The 18153-nt window shown below is 36.6% G+C and overlaps 1 protein-coding gene across 7 annotated transcripts in view; it reads left to right on the top strand.

Moving 5' to 3' along the window:
* The window catches only part of CDH13 (cadherin 13), a 489849-nt gene that overhangs the window by 220695 nt on the left and 251001 nt on the right, over window positions 1-18153 (top strand). For all 7 annotated transcript variants that reach the window (XR_013938364.1, XR_013938365.1, XR_013938366.1 and 4 more), the window contains one exon: window positions 5267-5419. Coding sequence is in view for 2 of the 7 variants with exons in the window: in XM_080552451.1 (XP_080408577.1) it covers window positions 5267-5419 (153 nt within the window). In the remaining 5 variants the exon portion in view is untranslated. The remainder of the gene's footprint in view (window positions 1-5266; window positions 5420-18153) is intronic.

Here is an 18153-nt window from a genome sequence, read left to right as displayed (position 1 = left end):
GTATTCCTGTGGCCGGTCACATTTCCTTTTTCATTCTTTGCTTGTAGTTTCAAAAGTGCTGCTGTAGTGCAAGCACAAGTATTAGAATTTGAGTGATTGGCCGATGTGCTGCTTTAAGCTTCGGGGTTACAGTGTATGGTCTAGGAGATCTATACAGCTTTGAAAATCTTGCCTCATACATAGACTGGTGACTGAAAACTGATCTGGAACTATTTTGAAATTCAGGGCTGTAATATTGCCTCCACTACTGTATTACATGAGCATCTTTAATTGCTGATGGCTCATTCTGCTGTTTACTTGAGTTTTGCAAATATTGTTCAGGCTACTCTATACCAACCTAGCTTGTGTCTCAGAGAACATACTGAATAGATATTTGTTCAGGTGCATTTCAGCTAATAATTATTTTTTAAGTTTGATGATTGTGAAAGGAAGTTATTGTGGACCTTACCAGCAAGGCTTGCTTTGTGAATGAGAGAAAAGCGTAACATAAAATATATGTTGTCATTTATAGTGTGTTTCTTTTATCCCGCATTATCATGAACAATGGACAGAGTTGTGTGGAGGAACTTAATTTCTGTTACCTTTAGTTATGTCAGTAAATCACCTGGAAGTTCTTTAGCATCACTCAGGTATTGAGTGAGTTCTGATGTAAGCCCTAGTCAGAGGGAAGGTCAGATTTGGCCAATACGTCTCCCTTTGACAAAGAGCAGAACTAGGTTGCCATGATAAACTAGTTGATCTGATCCTCAATTAATGAAGACACGTGTATTGAAAACCAATAGACTTAATAAATTATTAAATCCAACAAATTTATTTGAATTGCTTTAAAACCACAGTTTTTGTATGTTTATTTTATAGTAGTGAAGAAGGTTCTGTAGGTTAGGGGGGTTGCATAATGATGAGAATATTTTGCATTTGTCTTGACTGAAAGATTATTTGAGTCAGAGCACAGAGCAGAAGGAGCCTCCAGCTGTAAAGAGTGGTTTTCAGTATGGCAGGACAGGAAGTGTCTGTTCGAATATTTATATGTTGTCTAAACAATGGGCCTTAAACCATTGTTTTGCTCTTCTGGAGTACACTGATTAAAGAAAAAAAAAATAGTTCAGTGCTAAATATTCTGTGGATAATTTTGCTTCCTAGAAAAAGAAGGAGGAGGGCAGAAAAACACCACCATGAAAACCAACCAAAAAACCCACAAAACTAAAAAACACGCTGGAAGCAGTTTAACACTCCAAAGTGAAAAGTATTAGGACTGGAACCAAATGTACCTCTCTGAAGGTGGCATTCATTTTCTAATTAAAATTGAAACTAATATATTGTACCTCTAATTCAGACAGTGCCAAGAACTAAGAAATTACAGAAGTGATTGCAGCAAATACCTACTGAGACTGGTGAACTGGGATGGTGCTGTTAAGGACGCAATTATTATGGCTGCAGAACTGTAAAGTCTCTCTCAGGGGGTAGTGTGTTTTTTGTACTTCTATTTCTCTTCTTCTCTTGAGAACACTGGTTTACTGTTGCGGTGTACCTGTAACAATAGGGGGATCACAATGCTGAAATGAGTTTAGCTGGAAGGGATACATAATGTCAGGTGGAAAACAACACTTGGTAAATAAGTTTTGGCTATGGTTCAGCAAAAAGCAGATCCTGTCAGCTAAGTAACGCTCTGTTTTCTTCAAAGTGCCTCTTAGTTGAGCCCTATACTCATCTCTGCCTTTTGTTAATTTTGTTTTGATTTTTCAAAAATAATTCTGTTTTGTCTTCAGTGCTATATAAGGGGTTCTGACAAGGCTAGCATGGATCATGTCAGTTTTCAATATGTTTATTCTTCAGTGCATCCTTCACATGGGAAAATGCTGTTAACCCTTGTTGAGGTGGGGAAATTAGACATATCTAAGTGCATCTGTGCTGTCCTTTGGGTCCTGGGGGAGGAAATAGACTTCACAAGTCTGTATTATTGTGGGATGTTCGGTAAGCATCTATTCTGTCTACCCCATCTGTCCACGTTGGTTTGGTTTGGAAGGGACCTTTGAAGATTAGCTAGTCCAACAGCCTGCCACAGGCACTAGCCCAGGTTGCTCAAAGCCCCACCCAGCCTGACTATGAACACTTGTAATGGTGAGGCATCCACTGCTTCTCTGAACAACCTGTTCCAGTGCCTCATCACCCTCAAATTATGAGGTTTTATGTGCAACGTATAGCTGCTGTCATATGGTGCAGAAGTTTTCAATATTAGAACCTGCACTGAAGCACTGAAGGTCCTAAAGCTGTGAAAAAAATCTGGAGATAAGCATTTCTGTCTGTAGGTAGTAGCAACTGTGGGAAACTGAGCTTTTTTAGAAATGTAGAAATAACATCCCAAAGCAAACATTCCAGCAGAAATAATTTGGCCTTGCCTGTAAATTGGGAGAGCATTGTTGTGTAATATGTTGTAACCTAGGAAATTTTCATACCAACAGTGCTGTGTTTTAGATGGCATTCAGAATAGCAGTCTTGCCAGAGGAGATGTCAGACAATCCTCCTGTTCTTTCTTCCTTGCTCTTGCTGAAGCACCAAACCATATGGCAAATTAAGCCTGATTTGTATTAAACTTTTCATTGTACTGAGCTTAGTGTGAACTGGGAAATGCACTTTCTTTGAACTATGCAGCCATTATATAAGCTTCTTAATTAGGAGATGTTAATGTTCTTCTTTACATTCCTGGGAGTATGTAGCTCCCTCTTGTGGCTAATTAAACATTTTAAAAATATCATACTGAAAATTACTTTTTATCTTACCACCGTTGCACTTGAACAAGTAATGCAACGGTATATGGAGCATCTCTAACCTGAGTTTCTTAATACTCCATCAAGCATGAGTTGCTGTGCAATAACTAGATACCTAACTGACTAAATAGATAGGAGAGAAGCCTCTGCATATACTTGAACCAGGACTGTGCCTGCTTCCTGAAGCTTTAAAAAGGCTCAGCAGAAACATCCTGTCATTTAGAAAAAAAAACTCTGCTTTCTGGTAACTCCACTGATCCCATACATTGTATGCTGAGGAATGGTTGCAGTTAAGGTTGGGATGAGATATGGAATGCACTGTAGCTCCGGGGAGTACAAATCTTTCAGGTACCACATTAGGATGTATTGCTAGCAAATTCAAGATTAAGGTCTTTGTCAGATTTGGAGAAAGAGTAAGTTTTCCCTCCAGTCAGGCTTGTAGGGATGCTTCTTACTGCTATTATTATTACTCTTCTGCCTTTCTATCTAGTATGAAGAAGGATCTGTATATAATTATCTGGAATCTGTCTTATAAATTCCCTTGTAGAATATCACTAATGTCCATGAGTTGTTGTACTTTCTTTCTATGGTTTCTTGCAGCTGGGGCTTTTGGCCTATACTATGTCTCAAATTTGTGATGAACAGTTAGGAAATGTTTGACTGCTGTGGTGGGATAGGGCTCTTGTGCAAACATCTCTGAATTAGGTTTTTCTGCTGGCCTGTGGCTGAAATGGTGCCTTTCAAACCACTCTTCTTATATTAGACGTAAAGGAGCACTTCTTGTAATAAGTCTCAGAAATCAGGACAGAGGACAAGCAATTCAGCTTTTCCGTACAAAAGTGAGCAATGGTCATGACACTGCAAAATCATAAGCATAATACGGAAATAGAAAAACATACTTTTAAACTTGATGTAATGAACAAAAACAGAGATTGGTCAAAATATGTATTGAATATTGGGTAGCTTTCAGCCATTAAGTTTTGGTTTCATCACAGAACCTGAAGCACAAAGTTAGTTTGCCCTTTTGTCACTTGCAGTGTTGTCTACCTCTGTGTTTTGTCATGACATGCTCAAAAATACACAAGAAGAAATTTTCATCTATTAGCATTTCTGACTAGGAGGAGGAAGGAGAAAAAAGTTGAAACAATTTTTTATTTTGAAATTTCTCCATTTCCCAAAGGGTTTGAAAGTCTAAACTTTATCTCTGAAAATGCTGATTTTCTCTTTCATAACTTGTGGCTATTTTTTTCCTCAATTAAAATAAAGGAATAATGATTATGGAGTTTAGTCAAAATCTCCCTGCACAGTAATCTGCCAACCAGTGTTGCTGAACCCACAGCAATAGGGCAACAAACATATATTTCCTCAGGGACATTATTAAACACCCCGCATATTGATTATAGCAAAATGGGCACAGGTCCAGATTTCTAATGCCCCTTGTTCCTTCCGATTCCTGAGCTGTGATTTAGACCAGCATATAAATACTTGACTTAATGTTTCTGTGGAAACATTAACAATATAAAATTTCTAGAAACAAAAGAACATGAAACAGCAGTTGGAAAGAATGGCTTGGCAAGATTGTCAGCCTTAAAGGGCAAGATTAATTTATAATCCTTCTAGATTCTGGTGTGCAAGTACAAATTTGCAAAGCATGTATTTTATAAGAAACATCATGTAGCTATGCAAGTTTACATATGCTACTGTCAGTAATGTAAAACAGCCTTGAAATTGGATTTTTAGGGATTTTTTCATATGGGAAACAAGATAGTGATAGTAACCAGGAGTTTCAGTACACACATATGTATATAAGTATTCATGCATTTGGAAAGTGGAGGAATTCCAGCTGTGTGACTAAGCAGAGTTCTGGGCAGGATACCCAGATATTTCTGTGAGGAGATTTTTCCTTGGTTTAAAATCCTGGGAAAGGAAGAGTATAGAAGAGAACAAGAAAGGGAAAAAAAAAAATCCCCAAAGTCATCTATTTTGAAATTACTAAGATTGCTAATAAAAAGGGATGACTAATTGGAAAATAATGTGTGATGGCTATCTGATATGATAAGAGTTGTCGTGAAATAAGTATGCTTTATGCCATTTGGTGGAATGTGTCTTTTTTTCTTTTTCTTGTAGGATTTCTTCGCAGCTAGTTTATCAATTTAAATGGGAAAAAAAAGAAAAAGAATTAAATAAAATGTCAAATGCTAGACATGGAGTGAATACAGTAGCAATGGAATAATAGAAATTTTAAGTAGTGAAATAGAAGACAGTAAAGATAAGATAGCAACTGCCTAAGGACTTGACTAGCTTTTCCATGGTTTAACACAAGAATTGGAGAGTGTTTTCTGAATGATTGAAAGCATATTTTATATTTTCATATTGTTGGTGGGGAATATGCCTCAACATTAGGATAAAGATTGAAATTGCTTATGTGGGTTTAGAATGATTTTATTTTATTTATTTATTTTTTTAATATGGCCTGTAACTTCTTGTTTTCTGCCGTGCAGGTCATCAGGAGTGAAGGGACAGAGGGAGCAAAGTTTCGACTCTCTGGTAAGGGAGTAGATCAAGACCCAAAAGGAATTTTTAGAATCAACGAGATCAGTGGGGATGTCTCTGTGACCCGAGCCCTTGACAGAGAAGCAATTGCCAATTATGAGGTGAGTACTCATAGCAATAGGATCTCTGCCTCTCTGTTGGTAATACATACTTTTGAATGCGTATTAGCTGTTGAAAAAGACTGCAGTTACTGAAGGTTAAACTGTGAGACACCGTCCTAAAAAATTTCCAGAAGAACCGTTTATCCTTTGGAAATTGTAAATGTGTGTATTTTTACATGCAATTGAAACTCTGCTCTGCTTTCTGCATGTATTTCTGTCATTTATCTTCAGTAGAAATACTGTCTGAAATTCATGTACGCATATGATTTGTGAATACAAAATTATGTTTGGACAAAAGAAGGTATTTTGGGAAGTTGCCTCTAAGGTACTACATGGTTATACTTTCTCCTTTTGATTGTCAAGTTGTCAGTGGAATATACTATTCATCTCTATTTTGTAGTAATGGATATTTTTAATTGAGCCGCAGAAGATCCTGTTAATGTCAGCAGATACATTGTCAAACATGTGTCTTCAACAAAGATTTTATGAAGGATTCTTTTCCTTGTCAACAAAAGCTACGTTTCTCCTCACTGAAATACAGCAAGTGATCTTGGAAATCTGTAAAATAACTGCACCATGATGTCTTGAATTGCATAGTATAAAAAGAGGATCTGTCAATTCATGTTTTTTATCTCACTCTGGAAATGTGCACTCAGTTAAATTGTGTCTTGGCACTTCAATATAGATGAGAAGCTGGATTCAAAATGCCTAGTAGATTTGTGCATTGCCACTTCTGCCCCAGCATAGCAGATCTGATCTCTGTATCATCATGCAGAAGGGAGTGTATACTGCTCCAACCCATGCGGGGCTCGGGGTCTGCTGACAGTTCTGATTGCTGTCCCTAACCTCTTAGTTTTGTCTTCTGCTGTGTAGTAATTACTACTTTTGCTTTCAGTGCTGTTTCTCTCCTCCTCTGGAAGAGTTTGCTAGTTCGATGACTAGTCATGCTTGCCCAAAAAGCATTGCTAAAATGTACCATATGTTGATTTTCAACACTTAAACATCTATTTCTCATCTGGGTTTACAGTGAAATGTATGTTAACCACTTGCGTAGGATTTATGGTAGCCACTGCTGTCCTTCTTAAAAGAGAAATGTTGCAGTTTCTCTTTATAATACTGTTCCTCATCTTCATTTTCCAGCTGTTTCCTATTTTATCATAGTGGCTTTCTACCTTAATGTATTGAGTATAAACCTTGAATTTTATTTTATTTTTTTTACTGGAAAATCATAGTAGTCTTTTCAGCCTAATGCATCAAACCACAAATGGCCCTCCTATCTGATCTGGCAAAGCATACACTTAAATTAAGACAAAAAACATTTCCCTAGAGAGGAGCCTTTTTGAAGCAATGCAAATTATATACAAATAGTGCAGTGTAGCAGATTATCCAGAGCAATGCAAATGTATATCCTAATAGGTTGTAGTGCTTCCTAACCTGTTATATAGCACTCTGCTCAGCATGCTTACTGGCATCCTGTTGTGCAAAATGTAGCTGAAAAGTTCTGCAGAAGGAGAACCCTCAACTTGATTTAGTCTGTCTTTGAATCCAGCCTTTTGTTTTCCAATAAAGATGTTTCATGGTGTCAGGAAGGCAGCGGGATTTTCTCCTTGATTTCCTTGATACATTGAAAGATGAATTACCAAAAAGACTCAGATTTTTGTCAAGCTTTTTGAAAAAAAAATTCACTTGCTTCCCCTGCCCCCCCAGTATCGATTTCCTGAAAGATTTATTTCAAAGCAAAAGGCAAAGAAGGAAATAATAGATCTCCATGAAAAAAAGTGCAAGTTCTTTGCAAGCCATCTTACTATCAAGTATATAATCAGTGATGGGGCAAGGATGAAAAAATGAAATTTGTTTGAATCATTCCAGCTACACAGAAGGCTGCTGTGTGTTAGCACTGATTTATTTCCTATTCTTAGTGCATATATACTCAAGGGATGAGAATTAAAGCAGATGTTAATAGGGCACAAAATCGAGCTTTGGTGATCACAGTATTTCATAGAACTTTGCAGCTTTTACACATCCATGTACCTCAAAGCACTTTAAACTATCTAAGGGTATTTAATCTCTAACAAAAAACGTTGTTCTTTCTACCATTGAAGGTTCAAGAGTAGTTTTTGCTGTCTTGTTTATCCTGGAGGAATATTGAAAAGCATGTAGGACTTTTTCCTATGATAATTCATTACAAGAGAAAAGTGATTAAATTACAGGGCAACTGAATTCCACTCAGAAAACCATTGATTGTCTGAGTTAATTGCCACTTTACACTGTTTGTTTCAATTATTTTATTTTTAGTAAAGGATAGAAAAAAAATTTAAAATAGGAAATATCTGAGAGTTGGGGACTGCTAAAGTCTATCTACTGCAGCCAAGTTGCGTGGTAGTTGTGTGTTGAGAAGAGCTGTTTAATAGCAAAAGAAACTCAAGCTGGGAGAAGAATACAAGGCAGATGCATTAATGACCTGAGCCCCAAGCCCCCTTCCCGATACAGACTTATTTGATTCATTTATTAGTTGGTTTTTATGAAATTAGTTAAGTTGTTCAAAAGTGGACAAGGATGTGAAATTCCACCGAAATATTGATGTCAAGGGTGATTAATTGTCATAGCAAACATGACCCAACCACTTGCACATTTCAAAATGTGTTGATTTCTGTTGAGAAAATGAAACTGTGTCAGAGGAGGCTGAGTGAGACAGAAGTCCAAAAGCCACTACAGTGAAATTAGCCATAAGTAATTATTTTTTTCTCATGTATATGAAACTATGCTATTGAAATCCTATTTGCCAGTGGAAATTGGTAGATTCTTCTGATATGTTTGTCCCTTTAGCTTTGTGGGGTGCCTCCTTAAAGGCTGGAGAATGTCAGCTAGCAGCAATTTTAAATGAAAACTGTTTATGAAGAAGTGCAAGAGGATGTAAGGATGCTACTATGCCAAGCTAAGATAAATTGTTTTAGAAAAGTTTGTGTTTTTTTTTTTCCCCTCTCTCAAAAGAAGTGTAATGAAGAGCATCCTGACAGGAATTCTCTGGATCAGAGAAAGGAATGGATTTACACTGAGTAGTTTTATTTTGGGGTTAGTTGCCTGTTGGTGCAACTACTAAATAACGGTCTGAAGAAAGGACTCAGGCAGACTATAGTTATATTATTGAATTGTTTCTGGTTTGTTGAGATAAGCAGGTCACCTAGAGCCCCTACTTAATATAAGAAAAAGGCATTCAGTTTACAAATATGCTATCAAAAATAATGTCTTTGGTTTTCTATCAAGACTTGAATGAATAAAACTGGTTAGAAATTTCAGGGAATGGTAGATTGTTTATCTAGTATTAAAAATTGCAGGTGTTTAAAACAAATATAGAAATTTAAGGAGGATGGATTTTCTAGTTCAGATCACTGAGGTACATCCAAAAATGTCTAATAGTCTGGGAAATTCCTGGCACACTTCAGTTCTGCTGTCTTTTCTGATTCCAAAAGAACAGGAATTTTATTGACTTTCAGCTGCATCGTTAAGCAAAATATCAAAAGAATTCAGTTGTGCTAATGTCCGACGACAGAACTGAAGGATTCCAATGAAGTTGGAAGTCTAGTTGTGTTAAGCATTGAAAGAAAAGGCTAGCGAATTGCGAAACAAAGGTTCAAATATGAGGCCAGTGAAGACTGGCTGAGAAACAGAGGTTATGGGGTAACATGTTAATTGAAAATGTGGAGTTGTTTTTCCAAGCCTCACATTTGCACAGATACTGTGTTCACAGGCAAAGTGCTTCCGTGCAAGTACAAGCAGATTACCATGACTGAGATGACAAAAATTACTAAGTTAAAGAACTATGTTTGGTTCTTTATTCAAAGGTTAGATATGTCCAAAAGGTATAGGAATAGGAATCCATTAATGTTTTTACAGTTCATATATGAGATTTTGGTTAGGCATTCCTTCTTTCCTAGGTATGTCCCAGTACAGGACAAAGACTGAAGCTGTATAAACTCATTTCCTATCACTTCCCATCACCATGTGATCCTTGCAGCAGTAAAATCCAGTCCTGTTAAGCATCAGTGGCGATGTGCCAGCTAGTCAATGGCTGGCTTTCAGTCAGGTGTCAAGATGCTACAGGATGGTGCCATCATTGGTGGGCTTTTTCATAACTGCAGGGTGTGCGGAAGAGAAATGATCAGAAAGTGATCCTTTGCAAACACGAAATGGAGAAGTTTGATAAAACCATTCAGCATCAGTGTGCAAATTAAAGCTGTGAACAAATTTACATAGGTAATTTGAACTGTTAATGAAGAGTTAGTTTTAATTATTTTTTTAAGTGAAGAGCTTTATTTGCTTTAGAAAATACTTCACAAGTAGAGGTGTGAAATCAGTTTTCAGCTTTTTTTTTTTTTTATAATGACTTATCACACTTCTATGAAAGGATGCCTTGCAACTGTTAGACTGAGATATTCAGAAACGTTATGTTAACAGTACTGAAAAGCAAATTAGGACTATTTCCTACGTATTGCTGTTTCTATACATTGAATAACAAGTAGACTGAGACCAGGCTAAAGGATTTGGACCAATGAACAGCAACCAAATCTTTAGCGTGAACTGCATCAGTTCAAGTTACATGAGACTGCTATTTCTGTGACTGAGCCAAACATTTACAGGGATGCTTGCAGTCCTACTGGATTCTATTTCTGTGCTTCATAAGGAACAAAAAATGGGAATGCTTCAGAGGTTTGAGGAAAACTGGCATAGTCAGGTGCCTGGGAGTATTTTCTGACAAAGATGTTCAAGTACTTGAATGTATTTTTGCATCTAATGAAAGCAGTATAAAAACCTAGAAGTAAAAAACTGTAATTTACCTTGTACAGAAAAATGAATTTGTCTTGTGTTTAAGTTGAGTATAGTGCAACCACATCCTTTTCAGAATGATTTAACATACCCTGATACTGAATCTCTGCAATATGCAGCATGAGATAGATAGCGCACACTAGAGTGTTTCTCTCTCTCTTTGAGAATGAAAACCACAGATTTGCTTCTAATTTCAAGACTGGTCTAAACTGTGTTTTTATCTTGGTTATCTGCACTGGCAGAATTGTATGAAATTTAAGTGATCTGCTCTGTCTTGAGCTGAAACCAATTATTGCTGGGAAAGGTCAGACCTCCGTCATCTCCCAGTAATTTCCTGAAAAGGAGAAGGCACTCAGCATTCCATGGGAGGAAGGGTTTTGGTCTTGTGGGGATGTAAATTTCAGTCAAATGTGTTTGACTTAATTAAAACGTAAACAATACACAGAGAAAACATAATGAAATAATGGTGCTCCCAAACTGCATGTGTTACATCCAAAAAACTTGGAATCGTGGCAGAGTACAAACTTGTCAGGGAAGAATCCTGACCATTTAGCAATGAGAAAAGATTTCACATGGGGAAAAAAAAAAAAGAGCAGTTCTTGTTTAGCTATTGGATTTGATTATTAATAAGCTAGAAACTTATTTGTATAAATAGGCTGTAGTTAGATCAACTGACATACAACTGAAAATTCTGGAAGTTAAAATGATCTCTGTAGCTTACATTATATAAGTATATGTAAAGAGTGCATAAGATATCAATATAAAGAAAAAATATATGTTTATAGTATGCTTATATGTATATATTCAGCAAAGTGTTCACATGTTGTGGGTACACTCAGAGATGACTGTTTTGAACTAATTTCATAGTCAAACTACAGAAAGGGAAATGAACACTGGCTGAGAAAGTGCCATTAGGTTGTTACCAGGCAGCACTACTTGAAGTTTAGCTGTCCCTACGTGGATTCTTCAGTAAGCAAGCTGATCAGCTCTGTACAGAAGAGGAAAATTCATCACTGTGAATGCTAAAAATAAAGAATTTCTCTAGGTAGGATCTTAGGAAAAAAAAAAAATAAAAGAGAGAGAAAAAAGGGGGCTGCATCTTGAAAAACATTGAATTCCTTCTTTCATAGCTACACATGAAGGGACTGCAGGCTGCTCTGTATCCTGAGGTAGGCATGATAATCTTAACTTTGCAGAGATTTACGTCTCAGCAGTTGCACTTGTGTTCACTTAGCAGTCACAGGCTGCAATTTCTGAAAACCTGTGTTGGTTTAGCTTCCGAATTAGCATTAGAAATTGATCAATTCACAACTGAAGCTCAGTTACAGTACTATTATTCCAATATAGGCCTTTTCATATAGGAAGAAGAAATCAACTCTGCTTTTATATCAGAATCCGTTTTACTTCTTGAAGATGTGAAATGAAGGAAGTTGAAGGTCTGCTCTGGGCAAAATGTTGCCCTGTTTTCGTGCTCCTTTCTAGAACTTTCACTATGGCCCAAAGTTTCAGAGCAGCGAAGTTTCACCACTGTTGGCAGTGGGTTAGGTTGATGTACTAGTGTGCCTGTGGCCATGCAAGTTCTGCAGCTTGTGGAGCTCCGTGGATTTGTGGTGCTTGATTTGAGTCTCTGCCTGTTTGTCTCTTTGCCTTATTAAAGATCTGCTGTTGGCCTCTGTAATTGCCAAAAAAGTATTCAGCCCCTAAAATGGTATTATAATACAGAGGACTGTACATCTTATGGGAACTTGTTCTTCATGCTCACAGTACTGACTTAGTACTGGTCTTTGCTTCTGACACGATTGCTTAGGACTTAGCACTGCTTCCACTTGTATGGGAAGAGAGTGAAGTAAATGAATCTGTCAACCTAAAAAAATACTTTTCATCTAAAAAGTAAGAGTGATGAATTAGTCAAAAAATGGTGCATCCTGTTCTGTATCAAATGGATTTAGACACATAAGACATGTAAAGAGAATGCCCTAAACTTGAGGAAAACCTGTATTATTATTATTTTTAATATAATTTGTATTTTTAACCTTTATTGTATATATTGAGATTATAAAATTAAAGATTGTGCTTTAGGAAATTTTACTTTCATTTAACTTGGAAGCAGAAATGCAGCAGTGAGAAAACCCAGCAGCAGTCTACATCATTCAGTGAGATTTGTATGGGCAGACTCCTGAATTCATTGGGAACTTTTGGCATTTGTTGTTCACTAAGATGAAAAACAAGGTGATCACCATAACTGTGTGCATACATCAAGTATTTGTGCATATACATTTTACATAGAATCATATTTTGTAAAACTAAGATTTAAATAGTTGCTTACACAGCTGGGATGTAAGTGGGATGTCAAGCTACTGGGAATATCTCCCTTCTTCCCAATTTTATTATTATTTTTTTATTGGATGAAATGAAAACCCGACAGAAAGTCTAGTTAAAATTCATGTTGTTTTTATGTATATTCTGCCATTTTGTCCTGGGGGAAAAAGATATTTATTTTGTATAAACTCTCCAATTTACCATATCTTGTTCATTTTTACTGTAAATAGTCTATTCAATACATACTGCAGATCTTAATGTTATGAGATATCAGCAGGGTACTGTGATTCATTTCAGAAATCACTAGCATCCTCATATCACTTATTGTGGAAAGCACACTAAAGTCAACAGTTGGTTTTGTTAGAGGGCATATGCTTTATTCTTAGATCTAACTGCTTGCATGGCTTTGTCATTCCTGCTGTTCAACAGCACTGTCATGCCATTTGTAGGAGGAACAGAATGAAGTTTCATTAAAGGGAAAAATCAGCAAAGGTTTGTTTATAACCCTATAACTGCAAAGAGAAGGTAGTGGGCTTGGATCTCCATTCTAAAAATAACCCAAATTCCAAACATCAGGCAAAATTAGTATTTTCTTATTGAAGAGTAGGAGGTGGAAATGCACAGCAGTAAGAAATAAAGAACGATTGGAGTTTACTGAAAAAGTAACAAATGAGACAAATTTTGGTTTCATGTTTGGTTTTATTTGCCTTTTTTTTTTATGAGTACTGCTTGCAAATAGAATGCCATTCCTGAAAAGAATAATGATGTGTTCAGTTACACAAGAGGAGACTAATAATATTTTTGTCATGTAATGTTAATAGTCTGTGAAACCATTTTTGCTAGTTTATATTAATTGCATTTTAAGGCATTTAAATGTCATCATGATACTGCTTCACTCTTTAGCATGATCTGTTTGTTTCTTTTCCTTGTCTACTTGTATTATAGCAACTGTCAAAAATTCTTGCAGAAGGCTCACTGTTCTAGGTGAGCCTAGAAATACTTGGCATAAATACCTGGAAAGGCACCACTGCCATTTCTCCGAACCGTATGTTTTCCTACAGCAAAGGGAAGGAGTGTGCATTGCTTTGCAAACATAGATTATTGTTCCCAGCGTTACGCAGCGATGGATGTGGCAGCACTTCTGCAGGGACTGCTGACATGCTATATCCCTGGCCAGGGCCTCTCAGCTCTGAATGGAGTGGAGGGAAGGACTAGGTGAGCTCCTGCAGCTTAGGTCTATACCCCCCCTCCCCCCCCCCCACTTTGTGTACCCCAATGCTGTAGAATTTGCCCATTTTTCTCTGCTGTGTACTCAGACATGCCTGTTTACACTCGTGTTTGCAAAGGTGCAGTCTAGAGGAAAAATGGGAGTATTCTTTTTTGGTTGGAACAAGACAAACAACTTGCTTAGGAAATCTTTTTCTTCTGAGAAACTTCTCTTGGGCCTATTTTGATGCATTGGTATTGTTCTAGCTAACCATAGTTTAAGCAGAAACTATTAATCTTGTGTTTGCGAATGGGGAGATGTATGTGTTGCGGGGGGGAGGGGGTCCTGTTTCATCTATTACTGGGTGTTTATTTCCTGTTTATTTTCCTGGAATAAGTGCACAAGTTGTGAGGTTCTAGATCCGTTGCTAAGCATACAGAAACAGTGTGTATTTTGAAACTGAGCACATTCTGAAAGAGAATATTCATTATTAATCTACATTGTTTCCCCATCCCATCAAACATCACCTGTTTCCCTCTCTTTCTCCCTCTCTTCTTTCTCCCTCTCTTCTTTCTCCCTCTCTTTCTCTCTTTCTGAATTCATTATATTTTTATGTCAATATTATTTTTTTCTTTGCAGCTAGAGGACCTTCTGTCTCCTTTCTGACCTCTTGTTCTTTATGTACCTGAAGAAAATCATATTACCTCTCTTATCCTCTCCTGCAATCTTCTTTTCATTTTCCACGTTTTTGGATCTTTTTTTTTTCCCTTGCACTTTTAACTTAATTCCATAACCTTTCTATTCCCCTGTCTGTCTTGATGTTTTATGTCATTCACTTACATTTTTTCTACACTCTCTGCATTTCCTTATTCAGACATACTGACCTGTTTTAGGCTGCTTATAAATTGCATTGCTAGGGGTATGCATAACCATCATCTAAGCATAAATTTGTTTTGCTATTTTACAGAACCTTTCCATTGTCAAAAGTTGTTCTGCTTTACCCATTCTAATCTGGTGTGTTCATAAATAAATTCCTTTAGAAACCTGTGTTCTGGAAACCCTGAACTTCGGATTACTTGCTAGTTGCCTTTTTTAAAATTCTGGTAAAACAGCGTAGGTAGTTTATGTGTAATGATAAGGAATTTGATGGAAAAGGGAGTTTTATTTACATTTTAATGGTTTTTAGTTTGTATATCTCGTCAGTCAGGTTAAACATATTAATTTAAGAAGTACATGGTTGCCTGGAAAAGCCGAGCATTTAGTTTATGAAATGTTCAAATGTGTGCAGTTAAGCTATTTTCTAAAGCCAATCTTTCTGCATCTGCTCTTTCTTGCACCGATGTTTAGGAGCCCTAATATGATGCAATTGTTTGATAAAGCCCTTACAATGACATGCACATTTTTTTTATTATATTTTTTCAATGTCTGCTAGAGACTTTGAGGAAAAATGGAAGTATGGACCAGGAGGTCTCCATTAGTGAAATCATGCAAAAATATCTGTGGGTTGTAAAAAGAAATTTTGAAAAAGATTGATGATTGCTGTCCAGAATCCATTTCCCCTTGTCATCTTCAAAGCTTTTTGACTGCTAGATTTTAAGTCCACTGCAGTCCCACAGATAAAGCAGATGACCGGTTGTGGGTGGGTGAAAAAAGAACATTTTATGTTTTGAACTGTGGTAGTGAAACTAGAATCCCTCCCCTTCCCCCTCCACACCCCCCCCCTTCACCCCCCCCCCCCTTTTTTTTTTAATTTGGTGGTGGTGTTTTTGTTTGCTTGTTTTTGTTTGTTTGTTTGGTTTTTGGCAAGTATATCAGCTGATGTTTTATGGCAATTGGATAGTCTCAAGTAGCGTGCCATGGGTGTAGCTAACAGCATAATTTGGCCCTGCAGTTTGACCTGGGTTAACAAATTGACTGATGCTGCATGAACATAAACAGAATCCATTCCCTTATTTCATCACATGTGAACTCTGTAGTGTTTACAAGAAATGAAGTGTAAGAAAATGCAAGATTTGTGAATATAGTTCTGACTGGTAACATTTGCCAGTAACAAAGAGAATCATTTATCTACCCACTCACTTTAAAAGTACAGCTGCACTATGTACTTGCAGGTTGGTTTTCTCTTGTACTTTGATTAAATACCTACTTATGCACAAGTATGTATTTGTGCATAAACACAAATGTGCACTATCAGTCTTTCATAATTACAGCATTTTAGAGTTATTTGTGGAGACTTTAGTCACTCTGAGCTGTAGGCATCCTACTTTCACCATCTGAAGCATTACTTCTCCCAAGAATTTAAAATATACAAGTCAGATCTTCAAAGTTTGCATGAGGATTTTATACTGATGTATTGAGTTCCCTTTAATCTGGCTTCTGGGCTTTTTTTGACCCATGTACCTGATCTTTCAAACTCTCTTTGGCAGTTACATATTTCTCTCTTTAAAATTAAAATATGACAGGACTCGATAGGTGGAGCTCTAAGAAAGCCACCGACTGTCATGAAACTCATAAAAATGTAACAGTTGGCATCGCTACCTATTGCAGGCAGAGCTGTAAGAATCTCCATTTTCCCATTATTAGTCTTTTGTGGTGAAAACATTCATGAAAACAGGCAATTCTGTGTTCACATTTTTCCTCCTTTAGATCTATTTCAATGCATAATAGCAAATGAGTGAGAGAGTTGTATTGGACTACAGCTGTAAATAAAGAACAGTGTATGAAAAGGCTTCTAATATTATGGAATATTAGTTGGCATCGTTTTGTTGACACATAAATGAAGAAAGTCTTGCTGTATTCATCCTGGTTTACTCAGGTCATTACTAATAATTTTTTAATTACATGTTCTCCTTAAAACCAAGGTGTATTTGGTGAATGTCTTGGAGGATTTTGTTGCTGGTGATTTTTTTGTTGTTGTTGTTTTGTTTTGTTGTGGAGGTGGTTTTGTTTGCTTATTTTTTATTTTCTAGTAGCTCATTAACAAGACACAGCTTTAGTTTAATTATTTTATCAGATCATTTAAGATGCTTATATCAGTACATGTAGAATACCATGATGGATCTTCCTGTTTTGAGGGGCTTTCATTCTTATTTTTCTTTAGAGAATAAAACGGGTCACAGTAGCTACTAGCAAAACTCATTGTGCATGTGTGTGACTAAATTAAAGTTTGCAAGGGTGGATGCAGAAACTGTAATCCTGATCCTTTTGAAGATGCTACTCCATAAGGAAATTATTTCTCTCTCTCTTTTTTTTTTTTTGGGGGGGGGGGGGTAATGTATAAATATACATAAGAGTTGATGGGTTTTGAAAAATTCAGCTCTGTGTTTTTGAGAGAGATAAAGTTCTAGGATATTTCTATACTGTCACCAGGGTCTTGAGAATTGCTTCCTGTTTACACCATGCATCCAAAAGGGCAGTGCTTGTTGAGAGCATTTCTACCATATTCAAAATATTTCATCTAAACTTGCTAGGCTGCTGGCAGCAGGAATAGGGGCTGGTAAATATTCTGCTTGGATCTTTCCTGAATCCCGACACTAAAATGGAGATGATCATAAATATTGTCCAGTTGGCACTGCAGGCTTCTGAGTGGGAAAACACATGGGTAAAATATTGGAGAAGGTGATATGGAGCCAGAAAACCTCTGTTTGAAACTGTTATATGCATGAGAGTCTTGGAGTAATATCAATTATAATTTCTTCTAGTTTTTGTTGTTAGCACACCCTGCTATGAGTTTGTATTTGTGGATTATATTTGCAAAATAGAGAGAGTTCATCTTTGCAGAATTCTTGCCAACCTCTGCTCTACCATTATTCTTAGTATTTATTTTACATGATGGTAATTCAGATATCTGAATGCAATGCATTAAAAATACCTATTATCTATTTGAGGCTCTGTGATTATACATTTATTTCTTAAATGTATTATGTATACACAGGTGATATGAATACAGGTTACAGATTTTATATGTGGATGTGCACAAATAAAGCAGTGTACTGCTGTTGTATTTGTGTTAGTTTTAGAAGATTTAATAGATTTAAATAACAGGATTATGGTGTACTACTTACAAATTGTTAAGAGGGAGGAAAATCTTGACAGTTTTAAACTACCAGTTTTTCTTGTTTTCTAAAACAGTTTGTAAAAGAACTTGATTTTTTTTTTTTTCTCCTTGCTGCTAAGGAACAGGGGAAGAGGACGAAATGGAGTAAAAGAAATTGTTCTAAATATGTTATATATGCCCAAGATGCCATGGAACTTTACTTTATTTTACATTTTCTTCTCTAAACAGGACAGAAAACATTCGGCATGGAACAATACTGTCCTAACTAGTCATTTCATGTGAACTTCTATTTTCCCAGTGATCAGTGGGACAGCCATGCTCACTGTT

This window comes from Anser brachyrhynchus (genome assembly GCF_964034855.1).
Source record: "Anser brachyrhynchus genome assembly, chromosome: 12".
In the NCBI taxonomy this organism is placed as follows: domain Eukaryota; kingdom Metazoa; phylum Chordata; class Aves; order Anseriformes; family Anatidae; genus Anser; species Anser brachyrhynchus.
This window is presented reverse-complemented; position numbering and strand designations above follow the sequence as displayed.